This window comes from Portunus trituberculatus, chromosome 13 (assembly GCF_017591435.1).
Source record: "Portunus trituberculatus isolate SZX2019 chromosome 13, ASM1759143v1, whole genome shotgun sequence".
NCBI classification, from domain to species: Eukaryota; Metazoa; Arthropoda; class Malacostraca; order Decapoda; family Portunidae; genus Portunus; species Portunus trituberculatus.
The window spans coordinates 8,424,281-8,444,280 of record NC_059267.1 but is presented as its reverse complement, the minus strand read 5'-3'; the positions used below and the strand labels follow the sequence as shown (position 1 = coordinate 8,444,280).

Genomic DNA, 20,000 nt, shown 5'->3' with positions numbered 1-20,000 from the left:
CCTTCATCATCTCTACATCTGAACACCACATTTTCAAACCTTTCTCTATGATGTCATAACGTAAACGAATCGACTGAACAAGGCCAAGACGTCGGTCTTGTTTTGCAACTGGTTTCTCTGGTTGCTAGGAACCGATATTCAGTCGGAAACTCTATTGACTGGCAATTTCAGTCCCACATTGACACGTGTGAACCCACCTTAACACCCAAAACATTACCAGTTTAGCATTAAAAATACATAGAAATGGCCAGGGACCGCTTCTTATTTTCCGTTTTTTGTTCATGTTTGGATGCCGCCTTTTGTATTACCTTTAAAGGCTCAACAGTTATAGCAATCAGTGCCACCAGGATCTAGTCGGCAAATCATGCATACAAATCTGATTATACGTTATTTTCCTGCTCCGTTGGACTTGGGTGAGAAGTGGGAAGTTGTTTTGGGTTGAACGTATAGCTGGACCAGATCATATACACATGTAATTATAGATATGCATATAGATAAAAGGAAAAAGTACACTGTATATTAGGTGAAAGATGGATTGAAGATTGATCTCAAATAAAGTGATTACATATTTGTTTATTGTTTAGTGACTATGTTGAATTATACTCTCTCTCTCTCTCTCTCTCTCTCTCTCTCTCTCTCTCTCTCTCTCGAGCACTTATTAAGAATTGTTATTTCATGTCACTGTTCACATAAAAGGCATCTAATCATTGATTGTCATTGAAGAAGAGCGAATAGTTTTCTATAAGTTTGCCTCGATTTGATAGATGGAAAAATTGAGTTTTGAGGCATTGAACAGCACCAAGTTTCTCTGCCCTAATCGGGAATTTTAGAGATCAGAAGGCAGGCGTTATGTGGCGTCCCTGCGTGATCTGTTTACTTTCTAAAGAAAAATTAATCGTATCTCAGAAGACGTGGAAAAGTGTAGAATGGTATCATTAACGTTGAAGTGGATAGGACACAAGTTTGGTTTAGAAGATCATTGATGAATAATAGGAAGATAGTAAGTGAGAATAAATAACCCTGAGGAACACTACTGTTATTAGATTCAGGAAAACAACAATGTTGTCTATCACAGCAGTAATAGAACGGTCAGAGAGGAAACTTGAGATAAAGTTGCAGAGAGAGAGAGAGAGAGAGAGAGAGAGAGAGAGAGAGAGAGAGAGAGAGAGAGAGAGAGAGAGAGAGAGAGAGAGAGAGAGAGAGAGAGGATTTTGGGATAGGAGATATTCATAGTCAACTCAAACAAGAAAGAGGAGAGAGTAATTTCTAGCAGCTCACAAGTGTAAAAAAAAAAAAAAAAAAGCGTGAGGTGGCGTTGTGTGCCCCGTAGCCTTGTGGTCTGAACTGATCCGATCCACGGCAGTGGCACTTTCTCACGCGCGCCCCTTGGGGCAACATACTCCATCACACGCCGCGCTGGGACACCTTGGTGTGATAACTGAACTGATCTGATCATTCAGTTTCATCAGCCGTTTGGTGGAGGAGAGTGTATTGGAACTGAACAGAGTTTTAGAGTTCAAGGTTTGTCCTCTGTCTCATGTATGTGTGTGTGTGTGTGTATGTGCAAGACTGTCTTGATGTAGTGTAAATAACTGTCTTGTCACCTTTGGGGAAACAGTGCTGAGTCAATGAACGAATGACGTAGGAAGTGACTGGGTTAGTGATCCAGTGTATCCCTTACAAAGATATAAGGCAGAGAAACAGGAAGCCATTATGGTGGACTCACGAGATAGGTAGACAGATCAGAGAGAAGAGGGCGTATAGAGAGTTGCAGAAAAGTGGGGAAGATGTAGATTTGATTAGGTACAGACAGGTCAGGGATGATTTGAGTAAGGTTATAAAAAAAAGTAAAAGGCAGGCAGAGATAAAACTAGCTAGAGCTGGGAGTAAAGATCCCAAAAAATTATATAGTTATTACAAGGTCAGTGATAAAAGAAATAAGGATAGGATTGGACCACTCAGAAAAGATGGTGTAGTAGTGGATCAAAATCAAGACATAGTAGAGTTATTGAATGAACAATTTTCTTCAGTATTTACTAGGGAAAGAATAGGAAATCCTGTTACAAACAGTGCGACGAGTAGTTTAAAAGCTTTAGAAAATATTGATATAAGACAGGTGGCAGATGGAGTTTAATTCTAAAAAGTGTCAGGTAAAGGTCATTTAGGTAAAGACAACACAAACTTTAGCTATGAGATGGAGGGATGTTGGCTACAGGCAGTAGAGGAGGGAAAGGATTTAGGAGTAGTGATAGACAGGACTATGAAATTTTTAAAGCAATGTTTAGAAGCAAGAAATAGGGCAAATAGGATCCTGGGTTTTATAAATAGAAATGTTAGTTATAAAAGTAAGGAAGTGGTGCGTAGCTTATATAATTCCTATGTTAGGCCCCATTTAGAGTATTGCATACAGGCCTGGTCACCCCATTATAGGCAGGATATCAACATGTTAGAAGCAGTTCAGAGAAGAGCAACTAGGATGATACCAACATTAAAGCGCCTGGAGTATAGAGATAGATTAAAGGAATTAAACATGTTTTCATTTGAGAGGAGATGTATAAGAGGGATATGATAGAGTTATTTAAAATGTTCTCAGATACAAACTACATAGATGTGAGATCTTTCTTTACCTTAGAGGAGGGAAGTAGGACTAGAAATCATGGCAGGAAGATTAGAAAGCAAGGCTGCAGGTTAGATATAAGAAAATATTTCTTTAGTCATAGGGTGGTAGACTTCTGGAATGCATTGCCAGAGAGGGTTGTAAATAGCACTAGTTTGACAATGTTTAAAAACAGATTAGATAAGCACTTAAATTTATTAGATTTATAATTATGTATAGCGCTGCATGATAGTTTTTATAAGAAATTTACTATAGTTAAACAAGACATGATCCCCATGTATGGGGATCACAGATTGTAGAGGAATTCGCTGCAGGACTTAGCCCTGTTAATGGGCCAAATATTTAGAATTAGTATATAATGTATTGTGTACTTGTAAGTGTATCTTTAAGTACTGATGACGAGGTCGCTGTGCGACTGATACAGGATAACCTAGATGGGCCCTGGTGGCCCTTTGTTATCCTATTATTTATGTTATGTTATGTTATGTTATGTTATATGTTACGCTGAACGGTAGAGGGGAGAGCGGCGCACCAGACAGGAGTCAGTGAACTCTCCTTGATATTGACGGAGTAATTAGTTGCACTGTATTGCTTTGTATTACAGTTTTCTGTTCGTTGCTGGATGGTTCCACACATCCCCCTGTGTGTGTGTGTGTGTGTGTGTGTGTGTGTGTGTGTGTGTGTGTGTGTGTGAGTTCCAACTCGTACCGCTATTTTATATGGGGTGGTATCAAAAGGTTTTCGTCTGATCAATTTTTATCCTCTAGGTGACTGTCTTTAAACTATCTCATTACTGCTGTGTTACGTCTCTTACTATATTATACGGCTAATTTTACACTAATTACTCTCCTGATCTTGCAAGCGGCAAGCTTCCCCTCCTCCCGCGGCCTCGCTGCACAAGACTCTTCTTTCTCTCATCACTATTCTGTCCACCTTTAATGAGAGTCAACCAGTATTCTTAGTCATTCATCCCCTTCTCTGGTAAATTTTGGGACTCTATACCTGCTTCTTTATTTACTCCTTATGAATTAAGCTCTTTCTATCTGACATCTTATGGGAATTGGTAATGTAGACCTTTTTTCTAATTCTTATTTTGCCTTTGACCAGTAGCCTTTTTTACTGAAAGTATTAAGAACATATATGTACCTGAGTCTTTAAATATTGTAAGTTACCGCAAGGTTTAATTTATTGCATTAGTACCCCCTTCATTTAAATTCTTCTATAATTCTCAACTAAAATTAATGGGTAACATTTTTAGCTATAGTGCTATACGTAAGTTATTTTCAGTATTGTTTCTCTAGTCTTTTTCTTTTATAAAGAAGTATTAGATGGGAAAGTATTATGTGATTTATTATTATGTTCTTTTGCATTACAAAGATGCGAGAAGGAACTTTATTTGTATGTTTGTTAACCATTTGTTATGAAATACAAAGAACACATCATGGTTGCGTCTTTGTTATAAGTTTTCTTGAGCGAGTTGGTTTTGTCAAGATTTTGCCTGAGTGTGTTCAACATATAAATAGTAACAATATCTGAATTTTAAATAACCACAAATACTATGTAATTTTCCAAGACGGAGTGAGAATGGGAGGGAGCGCCTCTCAGGAGATGAAAGGGAACACGGGAAACAAGGCTGCGCAGGATAACAGTCATGACACGCCAGAAGACCGCCTCTACCAGGAGCAGGAGGTGGACGGCGACGGCAGTGTGACCCAAGTCAGCACCTTTGAAGAGCTGATGGGCTATGTTGGCACTCGTGGGCGGTGGAATATTGTTATTATTACCATATGTGCTCTGGGTGAGTACTGCGCTGCCTCATTTCTGTCTGTTTTTATGTCTTTTTGTGTGTGTAGCTAGAGAATAAGGAAGTGGAATTTTACCACTCAAGGGCCAGATCCACCAAACTAGAGTTTTAGTAACACCTACTTTGCAAACATTTGCAGCACCGATTTAGATTTTTTTTTTTTTATGTAAGAGGGAGAACTGCCAAGGACAATGAAACTATATTAGAAAAAAAAAGGCCCACTGGAATTGCAGTCTCCCTAAAAGATATGAAAAAATTAATCAAAAGAGTGGGACAAATGTCTTGACACCTCTCTCTCTCATAAAAGAGGTTAAGTCGTAGGAAGATTGAAATGCAGAAGCAGGTAAAGAGTTCCAGAGCTTACCAGTGAAAAGTATGAATGACTGAGAGTACTGGTTAACTCTTGCATGATTAGAGGGTTGGACAGAATAGGGATGAGAGGAAAAAGAAAGCTTTGTGCAGCGAGGCCACAGGAGGAGGGGAAGAAGCATGCAATTAGCAAGATCAGTAGAACAGTTAGCATGAAAATAGCGATAAAAGATAGAAAGAAATGCAACCTTTCGGCGGTGAGAAAGAGACTGAAGACAGTCAGTCAGAGGAGGGGAGTTGATGAGGCAAAAAGCTTTTGATTTCACTCTATCTTATAAAGCTGTATGAGTGGGACTTCCCCAAACATGAGAAGAGTACTCCATACAAAGACGGATAAGGCCCTTGTGCAGAGTTAGCAGTTGGAGGGGCGAGAGAAACTGGCGGAGACGCCGAAGAACGCTTAACTTCATAGAAGCTGTTTTAGCAAGAGCTAAGATGTGAAGTTTCCAGTTAAGATTATGAGTAAAGGACAGACCGAGGATATTTAATGTGGAAGAGGGAGGCAGTTGAATGTCATTGAAATAGAGGGGATAGTTGTCTGGAAGGTTGTGTCGAGTTGATAGATGGAGGCATTGAAAACTACTAAGTACATATTTGTATGAATTCATTAATCTTGTTGGTGCTGCTGATATAAGAATCAATCATGTGTGAGCTTTTATAGCTGGCTTTTACTTTACATGCATTTCTTTAGTAAGATGTAGTACCAATGATACTTCTAAATTACCGTATGTCACGTGTTTTGATGTCTCGATGTTCTTATAACTTCATGACCAGAGGCAAATGTTTAACGCTAATTAACATGGGGCAGTGCTGGTAATGCTTCCTGTATCCTCACTGGTTTCCTCGTTCAGTACACCAGACTTACATACTCCAGCAGGTGTAATCAATCTTCCTTTCAGTGTTACTGTCTTCGTTAATACACTGGCCAACTGTCACCATTGTCAGGGAAAGTGCAAAAACCTTCAAAACTCTTTAGAACTTAACTTACTCATGCTAAACATGAAAAAAACCCCTGAAATTCTTGAAAAGACGGAGCACTGTTTTTTTCTACTGTCAAATATATCATTCAAACTGCTGACTATAAGTACGTACTCTGTTTCAATTACTTTTGTGCATTACTGAGAGCATCAGTTAATAATTTCAGTCAGTTGAGAGCTGTAAGATAATTATTAGATGAAAAAGAAAGGTTGTGACGGCTACTAGTAATCCCCAGCAATGAATCCTTCTCATCATGTCACATGTCTCACTTTCTGCATTTATTAGTATTAAAATTTTTCTTATTTTATTATTTTTTCTTGTGCGGGGCACCGCTGACTAGGAATCTTTTCTCTGTGTTTTCATCATTACAGTGAGAGGGGCTATTTGGTCCATTCTGGCTCTCCCTCTGTGTGTGGCAGTCTCATGCATAAAAGAAAAATTCTATGAACGTTAAGTAAGCAAAAAATGAAAATAATTTTGAATATTCTTGATATTTGCAGGAAATATTGCTTCCCCAACCAGTTCCATGACTTACCAATTCCTGGGCGCCACTCCTGACCACTGGTGCTCTGTACAGCCACTGCTCGACGCTAACTGGACTGACGAACAAATAATTTCTCTCGCAATTCCCATAAAGTAAGCTTCCTGTTCTTCATTGTCTTTGTTATCAACTGTTCAGTGTCACATTGCAATGTCTACTTGTTGAGAAGTTCGACCAAAGGATTACCTAAAAGTGAATGGTGATGGAGTTATGTAGACATTTTATTTCTCAGATATAATAATACAAAGTAATTGAAAGGTTTGATTAGTTATATACAATCTTATTTTGTTTGCAGCAATGCCACGGGAAAGTATGAAGAATGTGTGATGAGGGACTATGACTACAATGCTGCTGCTGCACTGGGCTATGAAGCTGCCATGGCCAACCTCTCTGTGGCAGTGACGGACACGCAAGCTGTCATTGCTTGTCCTGCTCGAACCTTTAACCACAGTCAGCACGCGGCGACCACCGTCACTGAGGTATGTGGTAAAGGAAACAAAGAGGCTCTTGTATTGTTATAGATTTGAAATCCTTAACGAGAAATATGACAAGCATCAGCCAACAGTCTGTTCAGAGCTTGGAGGAAAGATTAGTGGAGAGGCTGTCGTGCATACCGCTCTTCAGTGGAGGGCGAAGCCAGTGGGCGGAGAAAAACATAAAAATTTCCCTTTCTTTATCCTTTGTATTATGAAAAGTAAATGTTTACTCACGCTCTCTTAACAAATGTCATCTTTAAATCTTGCACATTTATCATCTATGCTGAGCACCTACTTAACTTTTCATCTCTGACACCGATGTAGCATTTTATGTTTTTTTGTTTTTTTTATTTTTTTTTAATGCTGGAGAAAAGGCCAGCCAAGGGCAACAAAATATAAAAAATAGCCAACTTGAGACCTGGTTCTCTAAAAGATAAGTAAAGAGTTAGCCAAAATTAGGGAGCAAATGTCTTCTTGATACCTACCCCTTAAAAGAAGTCAAGTCGTAGGAAGACGGAAATACAGAAGCAGGTAAGGAGTTCCAGAGTTTACCAGAGAAACGTATGAGTGATTGAGAGTACTGGTTAACTCTTGCGTTAGAGAGATGGATAGAATAGGGATGAGAGGAAGAAGAAAGTCTTGTGCAGCGAGGACGCAGGAGAAGGGGAGGTACGCAATTAGCAAGATCAGTTGAAGCTATAGCATGAAAATAGAGATAAAAGATAGAAAGAAATGCAACATTTCGGTGGTGAGAAAGAAGCTGAAGGCAGTCAATCAGAGGAGACGAGTTGATAAGAAGGGCTTTTGATTCCTCCATATTTAATAAAATTGTTTGAGTGGATCCCCAAACATGCGAAGAGTACTCCATACAAGGACGGATAAGGCCCTTGAACAGAGTTAGCAGTTAGAGGGGCGAGAAAAACTGGCGGAGACACCTCAGAACGCCTAACTTCATAGAAGCTGTTTTAGCAAGAGCTAAGATGTGAAGTTTCCAGTTAAGATTATGAGTAAAGGACAGACCGAGAATATTCAATGTTGAAGAGGGAGACAGTTGAGTGTCATTGAAGAAGAGGGGATAGTTGTCTGGAAGGTTGTGTCGAGTTGATAGATGGAGGAATTGAGTTTTTGAGGAATTGAAAACTAGATTTTCTCTGCGCCAATCGGAAATCTTAGAAAGATCAGAAGTTAGACATTCTGTGGCGTCCCTGAGTGATCTGTTGACTTCCTGAAGGGTTGGTTGTCTCTGAAAGGACGTGGAAAGGTGTAGGGTAGGAGTAGATAGGACAAGAAGTTTGGTTAAGAAGATCATTAATGGGTAATAGAAAGATAGTGGGTGACAGGACAGAACCCTGAGGAACACCACTATTAATAGATTTAGGAGAACAGTGGCCGTCTACCACAACAGCAATAGAACGGTCGGAAAGGAAACTTGAGATAAAGTTGCAGAGAGAAGGATAGAAACCGTAGGAGGGCAGTTTTGAAATCAAACCTTTATGCCAGACGCTATCAAAAGTTTTTGATATGTCTAATGTGAGAGCAAAAGTTTCATCGAAATCTCTAAAAAGAAGATGACCAAGACTCAGTAAGGAAAGCCAGAAGATCACCAGTAGAGCGATCTTGACGGAAGCCATAGTGGCGATCAGATAGAAGATTATGAAGCGACAGATATTTAAAAATCTTCCTATTCAGGATAGATTAAAAAACTTTAGAGATTAAAGATAGAACAATAGTTTGAGGGACTAGAACGGTCACCCTTTTTAGGAACACCACTATTAATAGATTTAGGAGAACAATGGCCAAACTTCTAGCAAGAAGGAAAGGTAGAAGTCGATAGACAAAGTTGAAAGAGTTTGGCCAGGCAAGGTGCAAGCACGGAAGCACAGTTTTTGAGAATAATAGGAATGATTCCATCAGGTCCATAAGCATTCTAAGGGTTTAGGCCAGCGAGGGCATGGAAAACATCATCACGAAGAATTTTGATTGAAGACATGAAATAGTCAGAGAGAGGAGTAGAGAGAGGGACAAGCCCAGAATCATCCAAGGTGGAGTTGTTAGCAAAGGCTTGAGAAAAGAGTTCAGCTTTAGAGACAGAAGAGATGGCAGTGGTGCCATCAGGATGAAATAAAGGAGGGAAAGATGGAGAAGTGAAGTTATTGGAGATGCTTTTAGCTAGATGCCAGGAATCATGAGGGGAGTTTGAATTTGAAAGATTTTGACATTTCCTATTTATGAAAGAGTGTTTGGCAAGTTGAAGAACAGACTTGGCATGATTCTTGGCAGAAATATAAAGTGTGTGAGATTCAGGAGATGGAAGACTCAAATATCTTTTGTGGGCAACCTCTCTATCATACCTAGTATTAGAAGAGGCTGTGTTAAACCAAGATTTAGAAGGTTTAGGTTGAAAGAAAAAAATGAGGAATGTACGCCTCCATGCCAGACACTATCACCTCTGTTGTGCGTTCAGCACGCAGAGATGGGTCTCTGATACAGAAACAGTAATCATTCCAAGAAAAATCAGCATAATACCTTCTCAGGTCCCACAACTGGCTGAGGCAAAACGCCAATAGGCACCTCCTCTTAGGGGGATCCTGAGGAGGGATTGGAGAAATAGGACAAGATACAGAAATGAGATTGTGATCGGAGAAGCCCAACAGAGAATATAGGGTAACAGTATAAACAGAAGGATTAGAGGTGGGTAAGTGATCAAGAATGTTGGGCGTGTCTCCAAGACGGTGAGGAATACGAGTAGGGTGTAGAGTGTCTATGATATACCAGGAAACTAAATTTACAGAGAAGAGGTTGCTACTTTGAAGAAAAGAGGAGAAACAATATGTGGATGGCGAGAGACAACTCGTGATAGGTTGTCTTAACATTCACAATAATTTCAGTTTGCAATGCTACTATTAGTTAATGTTAGAATACGCAGAACAGAGCACAAGAAACAAATCGACTATTATATACCTAACAAATACTTCATGTGACCTCAAGAAGTTTATATATATATATATATATATATATATATATATATATATATATATATATATATATATATATATATATATATATATATATATATATATATATATATATATATATATATATATATATATATATATATATATATATATATATATATATATATATATATATATATATATATGTACTATGTGGACTTTTCATGGGAATTTATGGGCTAAAAGGGATACGTTTTGGGGTACCTCCCATCTCAAAACCCACCCGCTAGGAAACTGTTGCCCAGAGTGAGGAAGCTCACCCTAACATACATAACATAACATAAATAATAGGATAACAAAGGGCCACCAGGGCCCATCTAGGTTATCCTGTATCAGTCGCACAGCGACCTCGTCATCAGTACTTAAAGGTACACTTACAAGTACACAATACATTATATACTAATTCTAAATATTTGGCCCATTAACATGGCTAAGTTCTGCAGCGAATTCCTCTACAATCTGTGATCCCCATACATGGGGATCATGTCTTGTTTAACTATAGTAAATTAAACTGTTTAACTATAGTAAATAAAAACTATCATGCAGCGCTATGCATAATTATAAATCTAATAAATTTAAGTGCTTATCTAATCTGTTTTTAAACATTGTCAAACTAGTGCTATTTACAACCCTCTCTGGCAATGCATTCGAGAAGTCTACCACCCTATGACTAAAGAAATATTTTCTTATATCTAACCTGCAGCCTTGCTTTCTAATCTTCCTGCCATGATTTCTAGTCCTACTTCCCTCCTCTAAGGTAAAGAAAGATCTCACATCTATGTAGTTTGTATCTGAGAACATTTTAAATAACTCTATCATATCCCTCTTATACATCTCCTCTCAAATGAAAACATGTTTAATTCCTTTAATCTATCTCTATACTCCAGGCGCTTTAATGTTGGTACCATCCTAGTTGCTGTTCTCTGAACTGCTTCTAACATGTTGATATCCTGCTTATAATGGGGTGACCAGGCCTGTATGCAATACTCTAAATGGGGCCTAACATAGGAATTATATAAGCTACGCACCACTTCCTTACTTTTATAACTAACATTTCTATTTATAAAACCCAGGATCCTATTTGCCCTATTTCTTGCTTCTAAAACATTGCTTTGAAAATTTCATAGTCCTGTCTATCACTACTCCTAAATCCTTTCCCTCCTCTACTGCCTGCAGCCAACATCCCTCCATCTCATAGCTAAAGTTTGTGTTGTCTTTACCTAAATGCATAACCTGACACTTTTTAGAATTAAACTCCATCTGCCACCTGTCTTATATCAATATTTTCTAAAGCTCTTAAACTACTCGTCGCACTGTTTGTAACAGGATTTCCTATTCTTTCCCTAGTAAATACTGAAGAAAATTGTTCATTCAATAACTCTACTATGTCTTGATTTTGATCCACTACTACACCATCTTTTCTGAGTGGTCCAATCCTATCCTTATTTCTTTTATCACTGACCTTGTAATAACTATATAATTTTTTGGGATCTTTACTCCCAGCTCTAGCTAGTTTTATCTCTGCCTGCCTTTTACTTTTTTTATAACCTTACTCAAATCATCCCTGACCTGTCTGTACCTAATCAAATCTACATCTTCCCACTTTTCTGCAACTCTCTATGCCTCTTCTTCTCTCTGATCTGTCTACCTATCTCATGAGTCCACCATAATGGCTTCCTGTTTCTCTGCCTTATATCTTTGTAAGGGATACACTGCATCACTATACCCTTTACTACAACCTTAAAATATCCCACATCTCCTGTGCAGTTTTATTTCCAAAACTATCTTCCCAGTTTACCTCTCCTAATAACTGACGTAACCTACCATAATTGCCTTTCTGATAGTTTGGGACTCTAGTCTTATTCACTATATTATCCCTACTGGAATTAATGATAAATCTAATTATATGATGGTCACTGTTTGCTAAAGTCTCTCCTACCTCAACTTCCTTTAAACAATGCTCAATATTTGTTAGTACTATGTCTAAAACCTTCCTCCCCCTAGTAGGTTTATCTACCATCTGCACTAAATAGTTATCCTGAAAACTTTCCATAAACTTATTTTCACTAGCATCTCCTACCATCCTCTCCCAGTTTACTGACTTAAGATTAAAATCCCTAAGATAATTGTCTGACTAGTACACCCCTATTTATCTCATCTACCATAAGGTTGTCTACATCTGCTGACTGGTTAGGTGGTCTATAAAAGCTCCTACTCTAATAACCTTACTTTTGTTTACTCTAACATCCAGCCATAAGGACTCTACTCTGTTATCTACCTTAATACCATTAACCTGACTGGAAATGAAGGATTTTTACATAAATAACTACTCCTCCACCTATCCTACCAATTCTCTGGTGTAAATACATAATGTATCCATCTACTTCATATTCTTTCCTATTTTCCTAAACTTTTCCTCATTTACCCATGCCTCTGTGACACATACAACATCTAAGTCCTCCTCAACTATATAACTAGATAACTCGTCCTTCTTGTTCCTAAGACTCCTGGCATTTACATAAAAACATTTAAGTCCTGCTACCTTCCTAGATGCTGTCTCCTTATTTGGAATCCTAATCTTATTCTCTCCTATTTGCACCTGGAAATCTTTCCTAATCTTTTCACTATCTCTGTTTATCCTATCTAATTTATGTCTAACATCTTTCTTCTGGAATGCATTTGCTACCTCACCCCTACACTCCATCCCAACTCCCCTCCAGACATCCACTCAGCACATCCACACCCTTCCTACTCAGATGCACACCATCCCTAGCATACAAATCCCTTCGCCCATAGAACCTATCCCATACATCCACAAAGCTGACACCCACATCCTTACACATCCCTTTTACCCGATCATTCACACCAATGGCTCTAGACAACCATTCCCTGCTAACATACACACGAGGCAAGATTCCTGACACTACACACCTCCTACCACTCTCCCTTATCTTGCCTAACATTTCCCGAAATCTTGCCACTAACTCCTCCGACCCACCTGCTCTGACATCGTTCCCACCTACGTGCAAAACTACTACACCCTCCCTCTCCATCCCCCAACTCTCTCTCCTCCACCTCACTGCCTTCACACCTGCACCAGGCATACACACGTTCGTCCTCCTATCCCTGTCTTTCCCACAGAAAGTGCTATCTAAATACCTAACCTGAGAGTCACCCACCACACACACCTGAGGTGTGCTAGGCACAACCCTCCTCCTCTCCTCTACCCCCTCTCTCTCCTTTCACTCACCACAACCACTTCATTCACTCCACTCTCACTCTCCCCTCCCCTCCAACAAACCGAACCTATTTTCACACTCAACAGGTTTAGTCCTATCCTCCCTAACTGCCTCCGCTTTCCTTCCCTCGCAACCTGCCATCTCTGCCCATCCTGACTACTATCTTTCCCAGTCTGGCTCGCCTGCTCCCTCTTCCCCACTCTGCTCTTCCCGACAGAGGGCCAAGCCACCCTGTCGCCCTCAGAAGGTCCAACCTTCGGCCTAACACTGATCTCCTGCCTAATTTTTTCCACTGCCTCCCCAAGCCTCTTAACCTCCTCCTTCAACTCAAAGATGAGAACTTCGTTCGCACTTTTCCCCTCACTTAGCTTTCTGATTTCCTCTCGCAATTCTCGGTGCTCAAGAGAAAGAACTAAATTCTCGCTCTTGAGCCTACACACCATACACTCAGAAAAGTCAACGACCTTCCTGTCATGCCCACACATCTCACACACAACAAACTCTCCCAATCCCACCTCAACACTCTCTTTCACGCACTCAGTCACACTCTGATATACCTCAGTAGCTACCGCCATACTAATTTACAATCTGTTAACTCACAAGAAACTATAATAGCTAACAAACAAATAAAATACTTGGTGACGGCGGGGTGGGGGGACCGCGGTGGTGGGGGGCCTAAGTGAGGTCAATTAATCCTCTTTCAAGGTCAACTTGACGGTTACAAGCCTAGTCTCTTCGCTCTACCAAAATACTTTTAACTCACAAACACTGATTCTAACCACTATTTCACTGTAATCTAACACTTGCAGTACACACTTTCACTTCACTAACACTCAAAAGCACCACACACAGACACCAAGCACAAACACCACTCGCTAACCATAAAAACAACAGCCAAATACACACATGTCCACTCGCCACCGCAATCTACACTCACACCGTGGACAGGATTCGAACCCGTGCGCTTGGAGACCCCCCGGACCCCAAAGCACGCATGGTTCCACTGTACTATGCTCGGTTTATTTGAGTAATATTCTCCAAGCTCATCCCCTCCCTCACGTTCCCACAACGCTCATGCAATCACCAAACAATCATGGAGATGCATGTATAATATATATATATATATATATATATATATATATATATATATATATATATATATATATATATATATATATATATATATATATATATATATATATATATATATATATATATATAAGTTGAGTACAATATTATTTGCATGTGGTGGATTGATTAAGGAATGGATGGTAATGGCAGCCCTGAAATGACTTTTCTGGAGGCCACCAGGGCCATTAAAATGGAGGCCTCAAATAGTTAGACCTAAAAATGTAGCAGTTAGTAAAATAAATGAATGAATAAATAAAGTTGGTCGGGGATTAAGAGGGACCCATGATTGTCCCATAATTGTCTCATGAGTTCCCTTGGGCTCAAGACGCTCTTACTCCAACAGTTTCTGCAGAAATATTCAGTGTTTCGGGAAATTACTATATTAATATTAAGTATGAAGCTAACAAGAACTGCATATTTTAGTAAGTTGATTACTGTTTGTTTGTGTAAGCTATAACTCTCAGTCAAAAAGGGAATATTGTAGCAGAAATGTCTGACATACAGACACGTCAAGATTTATCGTATCATTCATCACGTATTATAGTTAATAGTAACTGTTTGCTACTCATCTGATGATGAATATAGAACTCTGTAATACTTTATTTGAGCTTAATTGCGTGTGGATCTCACAGAAGATGAACTGCTAATGAAATTCTTGGAATAATTCGTCATGTAATCTCACGTGACTTTTCGGCACGCTCTTGATCTAACCCAGTTTTCTAGCATTTCATGTGGTGATTGGCAATGAAAATCTGTACTCTTTACCGGTGACACGTTATGTGTCCATTGTCACTCCTGGTGCAGCCATATGCCGAGCAAGCCGGCATAATTGCAAAATGATGAAATGGGTGAATTCCGTGGGTATCATCGGCAGATGTTTTGGATTGACTTCCGAAAAGGGGGCGTTGCTTAGCGGCTTCACTTTTGTGACGTCATAGCCTCTCCTCTCATCTTTACTCCAAGGTTCAGAGACAGAATGTCACCAAGACTCGTTTCGTGTTGGCAGCACTGCTTCCCGATTGGCTCGTAGTCTGAGTGAAACTTAATTTCCCTTGAAATACTTGCATTTCTTTTCTTTACTCTACTTTACAATTACACATTTTGGGCGAATTTTATTAACATATTAACATCCACAGACAAAGCCGTGTTTATTCAATTATTGGTTTCAATCTTGATAAGGTGAAGAGCAGAGCACATAATTATGACAAGTACAGGAAGGAACGACATCTCGTAATACACATTGATGATTACTATAATCGTTTTGTCCAGCCACGTTGAAATTGTGCTTGAAATTAAACTTGCTTTTTTTTTTTAACCTAAAATACTTCGATATGATGGTGGTTTCAGATTTTCCATGAAAAATTGCATGAAATAGGAAAAGAACTTTCTCTGAGTATCCTTTGTGTCGCCGCCAATTGCATCTTCTATGAGGGAGGAAGTGGATATCTTCATCCCTCTCGGTCCCTCCCTCTCTGCTCCCTTCTCACCTGCTTTAATTGTAGAGAACTTTACACCTGAAAATTTTGAATATTTGATTAAAGAGCAATCTTTCCCAACACTTGTGTTAATAACAGTGTTATTAAAGACCAAGAAAATTATTAACTTAAGGTGTGGGAAACCGGTTACTTAAGTGAAAACTCCTGGTGTGAAAAGGGAGGGAAGGAGAGAAGGAGAGGAAGACGCATCTCCCTACCTTGCTTCCCTTACGAGTATGCGACACTGTAAGATACAAGACGAAACGAAAGGTCCTTATATACAATCTTGCATTAGAGAGGTGGAGAGAATAGGGTGAGAGAAGATGAAAAGTCTTGTGTAGTGATGCCACAGGAGGAGGGAAGGCATGCAGTTAGGTAGATCAGAAGGACAGTTAGCGTGAAAATAACGATAGAAGACAGTAAGAGATACAGTATAGCGGCGATGAGAGAGAGGCAGAAGATAATAATTTATTTAGAAAAGAGGAGTTAATAAGAAATTATACTTTTGATTGCACTCTGTCTAGAAAAGTGGTAGGAGTGGAACGTCCCTATACATGTGACATCTACTCCGGAAGAATGTGTCGAATTAATGGATGGAGGAGTTAATTTATTGAGGCAGTGGTCAATACTAAAGTCTATTCTGCCTCCATCAGAAATTTTAGACTGATCTACAGTCCGACAGTCTATGGCTTCCCTTCGTCAATCTGAAGGACTGGACCTCTATGAGAAGACGCGGAAAAGGGCAAGGTGGAGTGGAAAGAAAAAAAAAGTTGCGTAGATCATTGGTGAACGCTCCTAGCTTGCGTAACACATTTTCATAGTTAGAGGAAACAACGTTCACAGGAAACTACGATACAATCGGCGCAACAAAGTCATGGTTGGATGTAGACTATCACTCACCTCACGCCAGTGACACGACCTGCGTAATAACTTAAGAAAAAGTTAACTTACTCAATTTATACAAAATCTGACACATGATAGCTCTGTTCTTGACCTTGTGCTTACTACAAATGAGGAGCTAGTAGAAAATCTAAACATCGGCGAGGATTTTTCTAATAGCGACCACCGAGCAATCATCTTCATGACTAATGAGACAAATGAAAACGAAGTCCCTGACTACAGAAAAGCTAATTCCTATAAACTTGAATGAGTGTTTAACCATATAGATTAGAATCACCACAGATATCAATGTCTCAATGGAATTTTTTGACCAATACATACCTAAAAATAGTACAAGAATGTGTACCTACGAAATATCGTCGTGCCACTCAAAACGTTAAGCCCAAGTGATGGGACAGACAAATAGCTGAATGCCTGCGCTTTAAGAGGGACGTCCATAATATATCTAAATACATCATTGACAGCGAAGAGCGTACTAGATTCCTAGAATTAACACGTGAAGCTAAGAAGTTAGTTAAGTATAGCAAAAGATCCACAGAGTAAGGCGAATCCAAAGGAACATTATAGCTATGTCAGGCAGAAGAGAGTAATTACACTTCAATTACGTATAAGACCCATGACTGACGAAAGTGATTTCACCAATGATGAACACCAAATTAGTAGCATTTTAAACACTTTCGTTGCTTCAGTGTTTACGATAGAGGACCTCAGTAATATCCCTACGGTGCCAGCAGCCCAGATTCATAGCAACTATGTCCCAAGTATCACCAGTATAAAAGTTTTAAAAGAAGAATGTGAGTTAGTCAAACCACTGACCTTGATATTCAGTAAATCCCTGCAGTTCGGTAAAATGTTTGATGAGTAGAAGCTTGCTAGCGTAACTCCGAATTTCAATAAAGGCAATAGATCTTTAGCATGCAGTTACTGGCCAATTAGTTTAGTTTTATTTGTGTGCAAAATGCTTGACACACTTAAAGGATATAAACTCGTCAAACACTTAGGGGACAGCAACTTGTTTAGGGCTTTCGCAACAAACGTTCTTGTTTGACGAACTTCTTAGACTTTTTCTATGATATGCTAAAGCAGTATGACGAAAATAAAGCGGTAGATTATTATCGGCAAATTGTTTAAATATCACGAATCAAAAAATGTATTCTTTTTCCACTGTGTAGTTGATATAGGCGGTGGCCTTCCTCGAGACGTAATAGACTGCAACACCTTACACCGTCTTGACAAATATTTTGCCTCTAATCAGCGGCTAAGAGCGTCTGTTTATTAGAGATTAACTTCATTGCCTCCAGGAAGTAGGCACATCGCATTTCATATATTTTCATTCCTTCCTCTAAAATTTTCTTCAGATTTTTTCCTCTCTAACCACATTAAGTATTTATTTCAGACCCGTTCTTCTGCACGGCGCGGCTTATGCTGGAGAGGGTGAAACTTGAGGAGAAAGCTTTCTGCTTTGCTGTCCTTTACTTCCATTATCATTTTGGTAGTTCTAGTCACATTACCTTTTGAAAACCTTATGTTCTATTGTGGCCTTTTTTTTCTATATAACTATGTAACTCTATGAGCAGTAGGAAAAAAGTGCGCCCCGGCATGTCACGGGAGATCTGATTACCCTGGTCCCCACGTACACCCCAGCTCGAACGCATGGCTCCCAGTAGCTGTTTTTGGGCACAGCAGCGGCCACACCCCGGGCAACGGCGTCACTCAGCCGGCTAAACTGCGTTCGGGTACTCGGCTGGAGAATTCCAGGCGAGGAATTGGAGGTTGCATGTCTCCACCTCCTGTGCATTCTCCAGTCATTGGTTAAATGATAGTCTGGGATAGCCACAGTCTTCCACTGTGGGCTCTCCAGCAGCGCCGGGGGGGAGGCGTTTTTCAGGGCGGTGCTTCTGGTTTACCAGTAAGTACCGGCCATCTCCTGCAGCCATTCTCAGCCGCTGGTCGTCCTGGCATCCATCATGCCACCAGCACCAGTTGAGGGTGGTCAAGAGTGTGGTATTGAGGAATGCGCACCCTCTCTGTCACCTAAATCCTTTCATTGCGCAGGTCTCTCTTCCTTCTCCCCGAGAAGGAGAAACGTCGTCATCGTTAGCGATGGACAACCATAAGCAAGCAAGCAAGGAAAAAAGTGGATGACGTGACAGAACGCTGAGGAACACCAATGCTAATAGATTTTAGCAGAAGAACAGGACTGTCTATCACGCAGCAATATAAGTGACGAGATAAATTTACAAATAAAAGGATAAAAGTCGTAGGAGGATAGTTTTGAAATCATCGTATGCTACACACCGTATACTTGTACTTCTGCTGCAGTGGGACTTGGTGTGTGATCGACGGTACCTGTACTCCACCACGCAGGCAGCGACCTTCGTGGGCAGCCTCTTAGGAAGCCTTTCCTCAAGCCACCTTTTTGATATGTAATGTATTGCTTGTGCTACTGTTGTTTTTGTATGATTGAAGTTAGCTAGTGGATGAGTCCCCTTATTACTCTGATGAACGTCAGTGTGAGTCAAAACAGCCAGTAGAAGTGTCCTTAGACAGTAACACCTTGATTTGGCCTTAACACAACACTGCATCGCTTAGTCATCCCTAGCAATATAATGTGCAGTGTCCCTTATCCAGCATAAAATGATAATACAAGGACACAATTGTTTCATATGAAACATAAGGTCAATTAAAACCGATGAAAATGTTTAAAAGTTTGAAAGAGGGAACTTCTTTTACAGTACCACATCATTGTGAGTGTATAATGTGTATATTTCATTCTTGGCTTCAGAGATTGAAGAATTATTGATTACATACACGGAATCATCTTTTCATATTAGTCTAAACCAGGCGTGGGCAAACTTTTCAGTGCTAGGTCCGCATTAAAAATAATCACCATATATTAACCCAAAATCATTAATATTTAAAATACAAAATTAAAGGCTTCTAAAGAAAAAGCCATCCTCACACGCATGTGCACACTTGCCGGAAGAAAATAAAATACTCAAAATACTAATTAGCGTTGTTTATTGAATTGCTCTTTCAATTTTACTAACAATTGTCGGGCCGCATCAGTTTCTTTGATAGGTCGCATGCTGCCCGCGGGCCGTAATTTGCCCACACCTGGTTTAAGCAATAATTAGGGGGAAGGGACAATTGGGAAAGATCCTGTTTATGACATGAGTTGTTGCGAATCAAAACATTTCACGTAGGCAAACTGTGGGTTCATTAATCATAATCAAATTCTCATGAACATGTATGACACGCAGATGACGATTGTGGCACTGCATATCTATACCTTTGTAAGTGTTAAGGTACCCACTAAGGACTCTAGCAGGGTAAGGGCGCAAGGGACTGATAACAAAGGTCCTGGCAGCATAAGGTCACTCATGGTCAGTCAACAGTAGGCAGAAATAAGAAAAAATTGATCCAAGGCCAATATTTAGAAACTCTTCGCTCTCT

At 39.7% G+C, this 20,000-nt stretch overlaps 1 protein-coding gene across 1 annotated transcript in view; it reads left to right on the top strand.

The window, feature by feature from the left end:
• Positions 1–1,354: 1,354 nt before the first annotated feature.
• Positions 1,355–20,000, top strand: part of LOC123503222 (organic cation transporter protein-like) — a 26,481-nt gene continuing 7,835 nt past the window's right edge. The window contains exons 1-5 of the mRNA XM_045252777.1: positions 1,355–1,521; positions 4,191–4,415; positions 6,269–6,404; positions 6,605–6,788; positions 18,867–18,970. Coding sequence (XP_045108712.1) covers positions 4,202–4,415; positions 6,269–6,404; positions 6,605–6,788; positions 18,867–18,970 — 638 coding nt within the window. The 5' untranslated portion in view covers positions 1,355–1,521; positions 4,191–4,201. The remainder of the gene's footprint in view (positions 1,522–4,190; positions 4,416–6,268; positions 6,405–6,604; positions 6,789–18,866; positions 18,971–20,000) is intronic.